We start from the raw sequence: 16,495 nt of genomic DNA, 5'->3' as shown, positions 1-16,495 counted from the left end.
TTTTTCCAAGGTCAATATGGGGTTCATATTTACTTCAAAAGTCAGGTCTATGAAAATCACTATCCTAGCGATGGTATTAAAAAAAATGTGTGGACTACAATTTCGGGGTAGTTCTGCATGGCTACAAATAGCCTATTCTGAGATAGAAATTGTACGTGCATGCTGTACATACATACTGGAGTGTAATCTTAATGGGAATCCACTTTTTGATTGTGTTGTTTTAAAACTTTTTAATCGTTTTTTTTAAAATCTTATGCCTTCTTATCTGCATATTCATGTAACTATATCAATAAATGGGAAGCGCCTTAATCAATGCTTGCAAGCCCGAGCCGCTGGTTTCTTTCTTTCTTTCTTTTCCTCGATCGACATCAACAATGTTTTTTAAGTTTCTGCATCGGCAAACACATATATCTCTTGTTCGCGGTTTGCTGACAAGGTGATCTCTTCTTCGCAAACCTATGGTTTTCAGTTCACTCTGCTCCCGGTTTATGTGAAGCAGGCTCAGCAGAGTGGACCGAAAGCGCCGTTTGATTGATTGATTGTAGGCCTATATTGATGAACGTCCTGCTCGAGAATATTTCATTCATATGGAGACGTCACCAATGCCGGTGAAGGGTTGCAAAAGTTACGCCTATACTCGGCGCCTACGGCCTTTGAACAGGGAGGGGTCTTTATCGTGTCACACCTGCTGTGACATGGGATCTCGGCTTTTGTGGTCTCATCCGAAGGACCGCCACATTTAGTCGCTTCTTACTATAAGCAAGGGTTGCTGAGGACCTATTCTAACCTGGATCCCCACGGAACGTAAGCGCCGAGCATAGGCCTAAAATTTATCGGCAACGGTGTTTCCATGTGGGTGAAAAATTCTCGAGAGGGAAGTTAAACAATATTCAATCAATCGCTCCGTTAGATTTCATTTCGTTTCGGCAGGTTATGTTTGGTTTGGTAGATTTTGTGTTGATTTCAGGTTACGTTTGGTTTGGTAGATTTTGTGTTGATTTCAGGTTACGTTTGGTTTGGTAGATTTTGTGTTGATTTCAGGTTACGTTTGGTTTGGTAGGTTTTGTGTTGATTTCAGGTTACGTTTGGTTTGGTAGATTTTGTGTTGATTTCAGGTTACGTTTGGTTTGGTAGATTTTGTGTTGATTTCAGGTTACGTTTGGTTTGGTAGATTTTGTGTTGATTTCAGGTTACGTTTGGTTTGGTAGATTTTGTGTTGATTTCGTTTCGCATTTTACATGTACTCCTTTCAGTTTAGAATCCGACCAGGTTTCATTTCATAGGCTCCAATAGCGAGCTTCGATGTTTGAAATGACTGCCTCCGGACTCGATGAATATTGTACTTTTCAGGCAGCACATTGTATTGACCTAAAAATGTCATTGATTGTATAATATTGCCCTCATGGTTGTATAGCCGCTGCATTAATGGAACCACTGTGTCTGCTGTGATCCCTAACTTTTGTACCTCTGTTCTGATCATCTGCATTGTACGTGTTGTATTTATCACTGTGTCTGCTGGGATCCCTAACTTTTGTACCTCTGTTCTGATCATCTGCATTGTACGTGTTGTATGTATCACTGTGTCTGCTGGGATCCCTAACTTTTGTACCTCTGTTCTGATCATCTGCATTGTACGTGTTGTATTTATCACTGTGTCTGCTGGGATCCCTAACTTTTGTACCTCTGTTCTGATCATCTGCATTGTACGTGTTGTATGTATCACTGGAGTTGTCGAGGAAATGCTACATCCGCCAATTTCCTAGGGTCCGGGTTAATCCTTGGAGAGAAACTATTGGCGACATATAGGATGTACCACTGAAACACGGTAAGATCAATGTCTCTCCCCGATTGTTCTCGTTTTATATACATAACACACGACCTGTATTTATTTTATTGTTGATCGGGGTATTTTTTTTTTCTTTGTATTAATAGTGGGTGTGACAGAAGATGGGAGGTGCTTCATCAAGTTTTCAATTTTCTGACGAGAGAAGCCGATATGTACAGAAATCCATCAAGAGAGCTACTAAAGATAGCCAAGACGACATCGATTCTTATCCAGGTAATAATCTTGTATATGTCAGGCCATGGTATGTTATTTTTCTCTAAAGTAGAGTATCTTATTTGCAAACAAAGTGCCTTTTTTATCATTCCGGGATCAATCACAAAAAAATTCATATAAAATAATTGAGGGCTTGTATCACCTTTTCGATGGTTTACTGATTTATCTTTTTAGACTCTGGAAATATGTCACCTCTTTCTCTCTCTCTCTCTCTCTCTCTCTCTCTCTCTCTCTCTCTCTCTCTCTCTCTGCATGTATCTTACTGAGTACTATTACGACATGATGGTGATTAGTAGTACATGTACGCAAACAACAATTCGTAATATTCTTAAATTTTGCAAGTCTAATTTTAATCAGATCAGTACAACATTTCATGAATATACATTTGTATATGTGTATTAATTTTGTGCTTTTGACTTTGCAAAGTGTGAGATTTTGAATTTATCATGGATAGAATACCTTTGAGTATATTGTATGAGACAACAAATTTTCTGAATTCATTTAACTCGTTTTGAATTAAACAGCTTTTAATAAAGATCAGTTTTTCTAATCAGATGTACATATACTATTAACGAGCTCTCCGTTTGTATGTATAACGAATTCTGAATGGGAATACGATATTTAGTGAGTAGCTGGAAAATAAAATCTACGGCAAAATTTTCTGTACTGACTTTGACTTTCGATGACCTTATAAAGTTTCAAAGTTGAGTCTTATTATCGAGAGGAATTATATGCATCAACACGGGTGTCTGAATTTTAATCAATGAATAGGTGAAAAAAGAAAAAAAACCTCTATAGATATTAATAGATAGAGATTTTTTTTTTTGCTTTATTCTATTTATTGATTGAAATTCAGATACATGTGATATCAACCGGAAATCAATTAGCTGTAAAATTAGGTCATATTAAACTTTGACATACAAGTATGGATTGTCATTTTTTTTTTTTTTTTTTGAATATGTACCAAAAATTCAAGTTGCTATCTTATAAAGAGAATGTCAGCAAATCGACAAGAAACCCATTGGACCCGTTTTAATCTGCTATACTGACTTATACGAATCAATTATTTCTCTAGTTCTCTTTCTATGGAGTTTCAAATTATTGTTTATTTTGTAGAGAAAACAATACAGACAAACAAATACGGATTACATATCATTCCTCCTTCAATAACCCTACACCTGCTCTATATATAACCCATTTAACCAAATATTTTAGGTTAACTCATGAGTTGTTTGAAAATGTTTTCCAGTACCAGCGAAGTTCGACTACAACATAAACCCAGCGGCGGAGGATTATCCGTTTGAGAATGTTGTTTTAGACGGCGGCGGACTCAAATCCATTGCCTATATAGGCGTCATTAAGGTATGATATGTGTGAGTGTAAATGGGTGTAAAATAAGAAATTACAATACCTATAAAATATATCATAAACTGAAATAATAATTGATGAATAAAAAGGTCACCCACTGACCGAGGGGGGGGGGGGGGTCATTGATATATAGCAGGAACAAAAATGGCCCCAAGACAGATCCCTGAGGAACACCTGAATTTGTAGATCTTGGAGATGATGTAAAACTATCTAGGACTACCCGTTGCGGCCTGTTTGTTAAATAATTTTCAACCCATTTTAGATTTTGTGTATATGAATGTAGTTCCATCTAAACCCATTCTGAGAGCTGTTTTCTGTGTCACTCATTAAAGGCCCTCGACGATGCCAACATTTTGAAGACCATTGACAGATTTGCTGGGGCGAGCATGGGTGCTTACGTGGCAATGCTAATGGCCTTGGAATGTACCAACGAGGAAATAGAAAAAGTACTGATGAGAAGCCCTCGAGCGATGTATGGTAAAATAAAAACAAAATAGCCTCTGTAATCATTTGAGATGATTTTCATCATAATTACCATCTTCATCAATACAATAATAACTTTAAGCTTGTGGTGGCCTCCTTCCCCACTCCCCGTATGATACGAATATATAAATGTTACTTATGACATTTATGCATTAGGTTTTTCATAATTTATGAATTCGTGTTAATGGAAACATTCACGTTGATGTACATTTCCATGTACTTTATCAGAATTTGCCGTTTGAGGATTGCTGAGAGAGAGAGAGAGAGAGAGAGAGAGAGAGAGAGAGAGAGAGAGAGAGAGAGAGAGAGAGAGAGAGAGAGAGAGAGTTCCTGTATTGAATTTTATAAATTTATTGACTAATTATCATTTCAGAGTCGCCTGCATGCTGTATCTCGTGCAATGTTCTGTCTAACTATGGATGGCATTCATTTCAAAACGAATACGAATTCATGGGTAAAATCATCGAAGATAAACTCGAAGATAAGGATGCTACATTCTTAGACGTAAGATTTTACGAAAAAATTCGACATTGTCACAGTTGCAAATACATGTATAATGAAGATCTAAAAACCCTCGCTTATAATCCCAGAAGCACGATGAGTCAAAGTCACGAGGTCGTTAATTATAGCACCTTTGGAAAGGCTAAATGACATCCACTAAATATCAAACCACTTTTATTTCAAAACTTACAATCGGTGGGTTTTTAAAATATCCTTTGAATATGTTTTACACCCGTTAAATTAATACATGTACTAATGTCAAAGAGTTTTCTTCCTTAAAGTTGTATGGAATAATTTATAGATAAAGTCTCTGATTTTATATTGCCCGCTCGAGAATTTTTCACTCATATGGAGACGTCACCGTTGCCGGTGAAGGGCTGCAAAATTTGGACAAAGCTCGGAACTTACGGCCTTAGAGCAGGGAGGGATCTTTATCGTGCCACACCTGTTGTGACACGGAACCTAGGTTTTGTGGTCTCATTCGAAGGACCGCCCCCATTTAATCGCCTCTTATGGCAAGCAAGGCGTATTGAGGACCTATTCTAACCCGGATCCTCACGGGAACTAACGCCTTTGATAAGTGGGCCAAAGGTCAATAATAAGGTCAAAAGATCCTCAAATGAGGTACGTCGAAAATTTCGCCATAAAGATTTCATCCACTAAATATTATTAAAACTATCTCACTTGTACTTTTAAAGTCAATGCTAACGTGTATTGCCAGAAACAAACAATTGGAGAGACACACAAACATGGCAAAAACTAATTGCAACCGCATCTTCATTTTTTTCTAAACGAATCCCCAGTGAGGTTACCGAGCTGCTGGTCATCATATACTATTCGTACACAAGAGTATCGAGCTTCTGAAGAATGATTCTACTTTTAACAGCTATGTGGTTAGAGCGTTCGCTTTGTGACCTGGTCGTGAGTTTGAACCCCGTTAGTGCCATGGCGAGGTCAAATCTAGGTCGTAAGCATAGGTTGTGATTGCTCTTTCGCCAAAGGCTCAGCTTTTAGAGGTGAGAGTAGCGGCCCTGTGTGTTAGGCACAGGTCTGAATTTGTGGCACTTCACCAACAGCAGGTGACGTGTTAATATGAATGAAACATTCTCGAAAGTTGTATTAAGAAAACCCAAAACTTTTATCCTTTCATATTTGAAAAAAAAATATGTTAAACTATCAAACAGTATGATGTTATAATTTACAAACCTATGTGATTATGAGGCCAATTTTTTTTTCTATTACAAGAATCATGCAATGTGCCTTAAAGTTAGATTAGATATCTATATTTCTTGTTTATAGTTGTATATCAAGAAAAAGAAAGAATTGTGTGTAGTCGTAACAAATGTCAGCCACAAAGAGGAGGAGTATATGCACGTGAAAACCACTCCGCTCATGCCTATCCGAGAGGCCATACGCATGTCCACAAGCTACCCAGGTTTGTCGCTTTACGAGTACATTATTTTGTTGATTTAAACCACTGCTTTACGTCGATCCACCAAATGCTCTCCCAAGAAAGATGAATATCAACAGTATCTTTGTCTAGTGTGAGAGGTAATTACAGTCTATGTAACCAGACCAAGTTTTGTCAAAATCATAAACAATTTCTGGCAAATTCGATAGATCATTTCAATTGTTATTACGAATTATTGGTATATCTAATGCAATGGGGAAACGGTGATTTTGTGAAGGATTGATGTCAATGATGGGTATGTCCGCATGTGCGTGGGAAGTAAATTTATTAGAAGCATGACGGAGGATCTCTCAAATTAATTGGTTCTCCCTGCTCCGTTCCCCGTCAGAATGCCTTTTAGAAACCTTCCTTTTATTGCTGAACGTGTTCTAGATGAAGAGGCCAACTGCCTGCAGGCCCTTTACGCTAATTGATTCAGCTGGCGATGTCACGTGATCAACGTGACGTTCATCATCTGGCGCGGAGAATAAATACTTTAAAACAGGAATTCCCTTGATTACTTTTTAATCCGATCGAGTTAAATGTTACAATTAACATTACGTGTATTTAACTTACAGGTACACTGTATATAACTTGTTGAAGCAATACGAGGTCTCATACATGTGCAGTTAAAGTAATATTAGCCCTAAATCTGAAAATTTCACTTTGGTGTCGAAAATTTTTGTTGCAAAATCGTGATTTTCTATTTCAGTGGCATTAAAAATGAGGTTTGTAAACTTTCGTTATCAATATTTGTGTTGGAAAACCTACCCAGAGGCTCTGAATAAAATAAAATTACATCATCGTCTTTATTGATTGATTTCTATATAATGCTAAATATTTCATAGAACCGAAATCTTTATTTTGATCAAATTTTAGATTTAGTTTTAATTTCATTATTGACTATGGTTAAATTGACATACACACCAATCTGACTAAAGTACAGACCTATATCATTATATATATATAATAATGTAGGTCTGTACTTTAGTCAGATTGCATACACACACTATTACAATAACACATTTTTACAACAAAATGAAAAAAAATTCAGATTTAGGGCTAATATTACTTTAACTGCACAGGTATATTTGTTCCTATTAAAATATTCGATTAATGTGACATATATAGCTTTAATCAATAAGGTACATGTAGAGTTATACTGACAGTAACTACTTAGTCATCACAAAGAAGTCTAAATAGAACATCTTAGTACATAATACATGGTATCATTATATCTTGATTCACTTGGAAGATTATCGGAAATGAATTTTAATTACGGAATCATAAAATATAAAAATATCTACCGCATCATGAAATACTACATGGCATCTGCATAGCCAAGTTCAAGGTGGGTTGAGAGGCATGGAGTAGAAAATATGCAAATTATAGCTATGGTTTGGAATATTTCAGGCTTCTTCCAGCCAGTCGTTTACCAACTGAATGGAATAGAGACTTACATGGTGGATGGTAGTGTGATATCTAATTATCCAGTGCATTGCTTTGATGGTAAACCATTGTGCTTCTGAACTATATGTTATGAACTCGACTAATATATCTCGGCTGAGATTCGGCTTGGCTGAATATATGGACTGACGCCTTCACAGCAGTGTCACCTAAGAGCACAATAATTGCTAGAACCGGCCGAAGCTGAAAGTAAATTTCCAGACATGAATTATGAAGGCCCGGACTGCTCCGATATTCGATGAAGGCGTCAGTCCAAATATTCAGCCAAGCCAAATCTCAGCCGAGATGATAACTCGACATGCACGTAAGCAGGGGCGGATCCAGAAATTGCGGCTACAGGGGTGGGGGGCACTTTATGAGGAAGGGGGTCGGGGGGGGGGGGCGCTCCTGGATTTTACAGATTTTATAGGACCTGAAATATGTCTCCTATTAAAGTATTTTCTATCATTTTTAATAAGGTGAAATTAGTAAAATGACGCAAATTGTAAGGGTTTTTTTTTTGGGGGGGGGGGGGGAGTTCTCCCAATAAAGTAATTCAAGAAATCAAACGATTTTGTCATTTACTTATCCGGGAGTGGAAGAAATTATTGCTTCTTTTATCGTTTTGTACATTTTTCAAAACAAGATACCGCGATTTACCTTAAATTTGAAAATTTAGTTGTAACTCTAAATTATATATGATAGTATACTTTCATGTAAATTGGTTGTACTGATTGGTTGGGAAACATTTATCACTATCACCCTTTACATGATAAAACCACGCCTTCTAACGTGGACGTAGCAACGGACCTTGCTTGTTTCACCCCAGTCGACAAGTTTTCTCGGGTTGAGGATTTTCAAGGTAACCCTAACTTGCATGCAATATCTATATAATATACAACTATGCATTGCATTACTGAATACCACTTTGAGTGTGGTTCCGAGTTCACTACCATACATAGATTATACGCTGACTGATACTGAAGAGAGAGAGAGAGAGATCTTGCCATGATCCATTTTGTAATTGCAACAATAATATTGTACATATGTAAATACGGGGAACACGGAGAAACCGTACATAGTGAGGATTTCAACTTTTTTTTTGTTTAAGTGAAACAGTATGATGTCACGTGACTGGAATGATTTCCTGTGGAAAAAATATTTTCATATTGATCAATTCGTTTTGATTTACATGCATGTAATATTATATTGATTCGTTTAATATTTCAAAATCCAATATACTTGTACATAAAATATATCGACTACAGGATTATTATTTCGTGATTGAATCGAACCCTATCTCTAACCACCACACTTCGTTTGTTTCATCAAATGATGCTGATCAGAGTTTAATCAACTTTACACATATTATCTCATGTTGAGGAATTTTGCTCAATTTCTGCAGTCTCTCCGTTCTTTTAAAAAATCAGTGTACATGTATAAGTTTGTATGGTGGCATATTTCTGCCACCTACATCCAAGATAAAGTTCACTAACTAGTATGTCAACATCCAAGATAATTATGATGGCATGCAAGTAACCGCCATGTGATGTGAAGGAAAACCTAAAACAATGGAGAAAATTCGGAAACTATTTTGCTTCCTCTATGATAGCTGCAGAACTGTAGCTCTCCGAAAAAAAATTATGTTGACAGACCGGAGCTCAGAATTGTAGCTCTCCGAAAAAAATTATGTTGACAGACCGGAGCTCAGAACTGTAGCTCTCCGAAAAAAAATTATGTTGACAGACCGGAGCTTTCCGGTCTGTCAACATAATTTTTTCCGGAGAGCTGCAGTTCTGCAGCTACCACCATGAGGACATGGACTACAATAGAATTCATGCTCTATGCCGGAAAGGATTTCTTGGTAAATGACAGGAAACGATTTTATAAAATTTGTGGATCTCGCGTAATTGCATTTAAATAAATAAATGTACCGGACCAATCTCTCTCTCTCTCTCTCTCTCTCTCTCTCTCTCTCTCTCTCAAGTGATGGTAGAAATATAACACCATATAGATGAGCGACAAACAACTCATGTTGCAATTTCAGGTTGGTGGTTGTCGATGAAAAAGGAAGACTCGTTTTTTAACATGCTGCGAGAGTTTTACGATGTACCTGTTGTTATTGGGAAGTTGGAGAGATTCAGATCACGAGAGCAAGACAAGGACAAGACTGTTGGGTTTGCATTGGTATAAATTTCTATTGTCAGACTCTACCAGATGTACGTAGTGTTTTCTGATCGGACTTTGTACGTCTATCTCTTAGAGTAAATATCGGGCTTCCTGCTTTTATATAATATGTATACATCCTATATCGGTAGTATATGACCAGCGTAAACGTTTTCACATTTCCGAAAAGTGGCCTGTCCTGTCCTGATCCCAAAGAAGGCGATACCTTATTCGTGGTGGTTCGCAAAAATTAAAGTCCGTGGTGGTTCAAACTTTTTTAAAGTCTTTTGGTCAAAGAGGTTATTTTTTAATGGCCGCTCAAGAAAAAAGTACAACTATTCTTCTTGCCACAAAAACTGCGAATCGTTAAAGTGAGCGTAGAAGCTTCTACCAGAGTTGTGAAACGTGTGATTCCTTGGTCGGAGTTCAGAACCAAAGGTGTAATTATAAAAATTATACATAGTACGTTACCATTAACTCTTTACATGTAACAAGCAAACTAGGTGCAAAACTATAACCCCTGCTAAACATTTTGTGTGGAATATACATGTATATCTATCTGTGTGGAATATAGATGTACATGTATAGCTATCTCCATGTCTGTCTATCTGTAAGCGTGTCTTTTGTGCTTCCATTCTATTCTGTGTCTTAACTTTTTAATGGAAAGGCATGAGAAGGTCACATTTATCTTAAAGGTTGTGTTTTACCAGACAATGCGTATTAACCTGGAATCAAGGTCATTTGGTCAAGGTCAGTAGTAAAACTTTATCTGGATCAAAACATTCATATCCTGGAGACGGTAGAAGCTCGCTTACTTTTTCTTTACTTTTTCCTTCCGCTTGTGCAGTACCGGTGGGTGTCGCGGGGTTTTTGAAGCTCATACTTTGTAAAAAAAAAAAAAAAAAAAAAAAAAAAAAATTGTGCAGACAATTTGTCATGATCCTGAACAAAGGTCATTTGGTCTCAATTGGTCAAGGTCACAGTTAAAAATGTTAGAAATATCAGTTCTTAACTATAACTCTGCAGTAGGGTAAGCATCGTTTATCAGTTTAATATTAGAATGACTTTAAATCAATGTCAATTGGCCAAGGCCATGGTTATTGATAAATTATTGTTTGTCCATTTTGTTTTGTAGAAATATCAAGAAGACATGGAAATAGTTTTATAGACTTTACGGGGAAAAAAACCCTGACGACAATTTTCAAAGCTTCAATGAAAATTAAGTTTGTTAATTGTATGGTATGCAGGCCTCCTTTTAATTTTGGAGTTTATGTAATTCCAGCATGGTCTCTATGGTTTCGTTTTATAGTACAATGACTCTGATAACGATCTCTTCAAATCGTTTTTCGAACACGACCCAGGATACGCAACTGTGACATATCCGGATACACCTTTGGGCAGGTGGGTCTCTTGGTTTCTGATTTTATACATCTTCAAAAAAAAAAAAAAAAAGATCTGCCAATACAGCTACGTCATGTACATGTACGTGTACATTTTTTTGTACACCATTAATCAATTTTGTTTTAATTAAATATAAACACTAGAAAGGCCGAACACAATCAAAGGATAAAGAAGGAGGAGTCAACTGTGAAAGAGTCCTTCAGACGATTGATGGAGGTGTGTGTATTTTTCTGTTATTAAGGAATGAATGCTTAGTTTAATTGTATTAATGAAGAATATAAACACAATAAAAACATGGGATTATTTGAATGCTAATTCTTAAATGTAAGGTTAATGGTCACTTGCTGAGAATTATCAGAGATTTATTGTTGGCAAAACATTCGTTAATCAGATGCGGATCCATCAATTTCTGAAGGGGGTCAAAGGGTCTAGAGACTATAGTAAATGGTAGATCATATTGTCTCGTTTTGAAGTCAGTATTTCACAAATTATATGGTTGTTTAAGATATTTGCAAATACAACCTTTCTTTAGGTCGAACACTGTCTGACGTGTTTAATTCATACAAATTCCTTTTGATTTTGACTACTGATTACTCCATTTATCTGACCAAGATACAGGGTTCACGGCGGGCGTGAGCGGTCAGTAGGAAATGCTTACCTTTTCTTGGCATCTGATCCCACCTCTGGTATATCCAGGGATCCGTGTTTGCCCTACTCATAATTGTAATGTTCTTAATAGGATTTATGGGATTGATTGCTGTTCGTTATCTTCACTTTTCATTTGATCGATCAAAAAGCAATGCGTGTGTTAATCAAAATTACTCAATACTATAGGTATTCTTTTATTCATAAAATAACAAATGTAAAATGTTTCAAACAATTTTGTCGAGAGTAAAATTCAACAAACACATCTAATAGTTCTTCGGTATCAATTTCAATGTCAGAGTGAATATGTATTAAAGCAAGTTCCGCCAACCTTCCTTCCCCCATGGAAAGTTTTTATTCGATGTAATGCCGAGAAAGATAATTCGGCCATGCAATTTGTTTTATGGAAAACACTCCCTAAACTTATTTAGGGTATGGATATTCGAAAAACGTTCCACTAATGGCAAGATAGTCCTTGATATTCAATTCAATTTGTTGCTTCACCAAGCATGTTGGCATACTATCATGATACACAATATGAGACATATAATGATAATAAACTAAATACTATATACATTGTCCTGTCCCTCTATGGAAGGGTATGCCCGTCTTTTTTCCTTGATATCTACATGTATAGACGTTCCTTTCTGCAATATAGGCGTTCCTTTCCGTGATATAGGCATTCCTTTCTTCAATATAGGCGTTACTTTCCGTGATATAGGCGTTCCTTTCTGCGATATAGGCGTTCCTTTCCGTGATAAAGGCTTTCCTTTCTGCAATATAGGCGTTCCTTTCTGCAATATAGGCATTCCTTTCTGCGATATAGGCGTTCCTTTCCGTGATATAGGCGTTCCTTTCCGAGGCATGATGATGTAGGCAAACCACATTCCCAAAACTGAAGTTTTCTGACCGTTCATCAATATCAGTCGTTTTATACAAATTTGCTTTGGCAATGACGACAATAGCGAAAGAGCTACATCGTACGTCGGCCCTGTTTAACAATCGAGGAGACCGTTCTTGTTGGGAGTGATTACAGAACAGAATTGATAGGTTGCGTTTGTAATATTCCTCAGGGTCTGTACTAGTAACATTTCCTCTGTTTCAGATGATATAATACATGGCATTAGAAACTGTGCATGCGCCTTTCCTTTTTGTGAGAGATTCAGCTCCTCTATACAGTGCCACATGTAAATACCTCGTCTTTAGCTTTTCTTACGTCTTGGGTGTATCGATAAGCATAATGGCACACAGTATGTCTCGGGAACATAACTCTGTGTTAAAGCCTTACATAAACTGATCAGTGTAAATCAGCAATTCATGTAACCGATAGAAAATATACTAGTATATATATCATAACGTTGTAATGTTCGAAAAACTACAAAAACGTTTGGAGAAAGGGGGTCCAACTCCCGAAACCCACCCCTTCTCGATCTGCCAATGTAAACATATATATTGTGAGGTAAAATCTTGAAACATGGACTCATAATAATTCTATTTTGGAACTGTATTTATCAATGATGTTTACATATGAGCTTATACATTTCTTTTTCAGGCAATGAGGAAAAGAGACATAGTTGAAAACGAGTCCATTCCAGTACCGACACTTCGAGAAATCCTGAGTGATGTTGGTCTTCGTTATGAAATTTCGTATTTCTGCTCATATCATACTTTGATCGGTATTTTTTTCCAAAAGGGATTCTATTCAACTTTATCGCTTAAGTTTTTTTATTACATGTGTACGCGAAACCTATGTCGAAGGGTGATTTAATCAGATAAGTAAATAAAGAAAACGTTTAAAATAAGATAATAAATCGGCACGGGGTGAAAAAGTCACATACCCGGCCTATTCTTGTTCTTGTAGGAAAGGTTTACAAGTCATCATCGGGAAACTTTGTTTGGAAAAGGTGTGACTGTTGAAGATATTTTGAAACGATTTGACACTCATAACAGCGGATGGGTATGAATAATCCAATGGCCTACATGTATTTTAAAAAAGAATTCATTACATGACAGTTATTTCAACAACGGGAGAAAACCTCCTTATTAATGACCATTCATTCATTATTCGATTTTGTTGGTACATATATACGAAATCCTATTAGTATCATGTAAAAATAATAATAATAATAATAAATTCACATTCCACTACCTCGCAATTACATCTCGTAATTACGCGATAATTAGCTCGGAATAGCGAGAAAAAATCTCGTAATTACGATGTTAAGAGTATCTCGTACATACAAGAAAAGATCTTGTAATTACGATACATGTATAACTATTGGTAATGTGATATTGTTCTATATATGTGTATATGTACAAGCTCTCCACTTTTCGTCATTGATTTTTCAATGTTTTTTTTAAATATATATATAAAAAAAAAATAACTTTCCCATGAAAGCATGCCAAGTAGACTATTATGATAGTTGTAAAGTTATTTTCGTTATGATATATATAATTATGCTTCCAGAAAATTTTCGGGGGAGAATATAGTAGTATCCATCCGAACTCACATCCTACAATCTTCATCAAAAATTTATATACCGGTAATTGATGACGAATGTTCCTTGAGACAAGGACTTTTGGACCAAGTCCATTTTGGAAAGGACAAGGCCACTCAGAATATACCTTATCTTAACAGTTTTTTATTTTAAAGTTCCCATCTCCTAAACCTTTCATCAGAAATTGATCATAATTGATCACAAATATTCCTTGGGAGGGACTTTTGAACTAAAGCCATTTTGTAAAGGTCAAGGTCACTCAGCACTTATATTCCTTATACTACAAAAAGTTCTTTAGTTCAATAGGTTTTGAACAGATATTCATCATATATATTACCCAAATAAGCTACAGACAAGTGGCTTTCGGACAAAGCCATTTTGTAAAGGTCACGGTCACTCAGAACATATACCTTACACGAGGAAAGGGTTCCTTATTTCAACAGTTTTTGAATTGGTATTGATTATATCTCACACAAATAAGTAATAGGCAAATGGCTTTCAAACAAAGGTCACTCAAGGTCATTTTGTAAAGGTCAACTTCACTCAACATATACCATATACAGGAAATAACCTTCATTTCAACAGTTGATGATAACTGTACGAGTCATTCATCATATGAAGTTGTCTATTGGTTAGATGCAGTTCGGGGAGCATCCATCAGCTTTACTGATATTCTTGTTTTGTTTGTGTAGATCTATACGTCTCAAATTCTTTAGCTTATGTTAACACTGTTGAAATATGTATTTACATGTGTTATCAATAATCTGTCGAAATGAAATATACAGAGGAAAATTTTGTTTCATACATATAATATGTTAGTCAACAACTGCATTTAAGTAATGAAACAATGACTGTCAATTTCAGACAAATGAAAGGTTCGTTAAGCTCTTGGAAGGAATAGGATTTGATATTCTTCATGGAAAGTTCCTTGGAGAGGCCAGTAAAATAGATAATGCGTTCTCTTACGGTTCATCGGTTCTACAGGCGGTGACCAGAACTTGTGACAGACTGTACCTGAAAGTAAATAATTCATCACTTCGTGTATCGAATGAAAAAATACTAACCACGCTAATGGTATACTGAATGTATATGTTAAATCAGTGTATGGATATGCAACTCTATATGGTTTATGTGTTTTTAAAACATCTATAACGATTCAGTGCTTTATTTCGAGGTACATGTATATACATGTATAGGTATTGTACATGTACTAATGTTGTATACATCTACACCCAACGGATAGGAGCTTCACTATCCTCGAGTAAATTCAAAAATTTACAACAAAGACATTGATCAGCTACATATGTGTCCATTCTGTTGTAGGAGGAGGACCTTCATAGGACTGTAGGTATCAATACACATCACATCGGTACCTTCTCAGTGGATATAAAGAAGGAGGACAAAGAATTCATTATACAGGTAACGCGATGTGGTCTGATGAAGAGGTATCGCTAAAAGGTGTGATCACAAGGATAAAGTTGTTGAATTACCGGTGCAAGAATTTCGTTTTTCAAGACAATGAAATATAACATGGAATTAATTGTACAAAAAAATCCTCATCACATTTTCATTTTTATTAAATGTTTTTAGACAGCATATGATGCAACCATGGACTTTTTAAAAAAGTATACCAAAGAAAGGAAGAATTCCGTTTCGAGAGCGCGAGGCAACACCGAGATTTCACACCTCCAGGCTGGGTTTCAAACGGAAGCGGTGACGTATGCGCGTGTGTGAGATACTCTGAGGTTTTTCTGTACTCAGTTGAACACTGTCGCTGTATTCAAATGAATATACTGTTCAACATAACATTAGCTGTATCTTTTTAAGCATTGAGTTGGGGGATCATTGTAATATTTTCATACCCCCCCCCCCCCTATTTTTCATACAATCTGCAAGTAATATCAATAAAATTGTACATGAGAAAACATTTTGCGGTTCTAACATGTATAGAAAATGTATACATTCGAATAATAGAATTGAATTATAGTGAAAATTAAAAATGTTGTTTGTTATTTGTTTGTTTATATATATAGAGAGAGAGAGAGGGAGAGAGAGAGTCCATCCACAACCATGGCTGTTATCAAGATCAGAGGTGTCAGCAAACTACTAAAAAACCAGAATATACATATAGTAACGGGACCAAACTCAATACCATCATTTATTATCAAGGCAGTGGCAGACCAATTAGCGTCATTTTTAACAGAAATAGTCCAATCCTCTAGATCAATTAATTCAGGCATAGTCCCACAAGATTGGAGTGATGCAAATGTTGTTCCATTAGTAAATAAAAGACACAGAAATCTTGCCTCCAACTACAGACCAGAATCTTTAACAGCCATCACCTGTAAGATACTTGAAGAGATTGTCCATGGCAGTAAACATAAAATCCTCACAGACGCTTAACACGTTTTCTGCAAAAGACGATCATGCGAATCACAACTTCTAGTTGCCATCCATGACTTACATGTAGCGTCGAAA

At 36.3% G+C, this 16,495-nt stretch overlaps 1 protein-coding gene across 1 annotated transcript; it reads left to right on the top strand.

The window, feature by feature from the left end:
* Positions 1-1,292: 1,292 nt before the first annotated feature.
* On the top strand, positions 1,293-16,017 carry LOC125648292 (uncharacterized). Its single transcript, XM_056140929.1, has 15 exons — positions 1,293-1,825; positions 1,933-2,059; positions 3,309-3,421; positions 3,760-3,904; positions 4,284-4,414; positions 5,711-5,846; positions 7,275-7,370; positions 9,355-9,494; positions 10,783-10,874; positions 11,018-11,090; positions 13,072-13,143; positions 13,381-13,476; positions 14,882-15,037; positions 15,341-15,436; positions 15,608-16,017. Exons 2-15 carry the CDS (start codon positions 1,948-1,950, stop codon positions 15,749-15,751), a joined length of 1,602 nt encoding a protein of 533 aa, XP_055996904.1. The 5' UTR covers positions 1,293-1,825; positions 1,933-1,947; the 3' UTR covers positions 15,752-16,017.
* Positions 16,018-16,495: the final 478 nt, after the last annotated feature.

Source organism: Ostrea edulis, chromosome 6 (assembly GCF_947568905.1).
Source record: "Ostrea edulis chromosome 6, xbOstEdul1.1, whole genome shotgun sequence".
Lineage (NCBI taxonomy): Eukaryota > Metazoa > Mollusca > Bivalvia > Ostreida > Ostreidae > Ostrea > Ostrea edulis.
The sequence above is the reverse complement of the archived record's forward strand: the minus strand, read 5'-3'. Positions and strand labels throughout refer to the sequence as shown.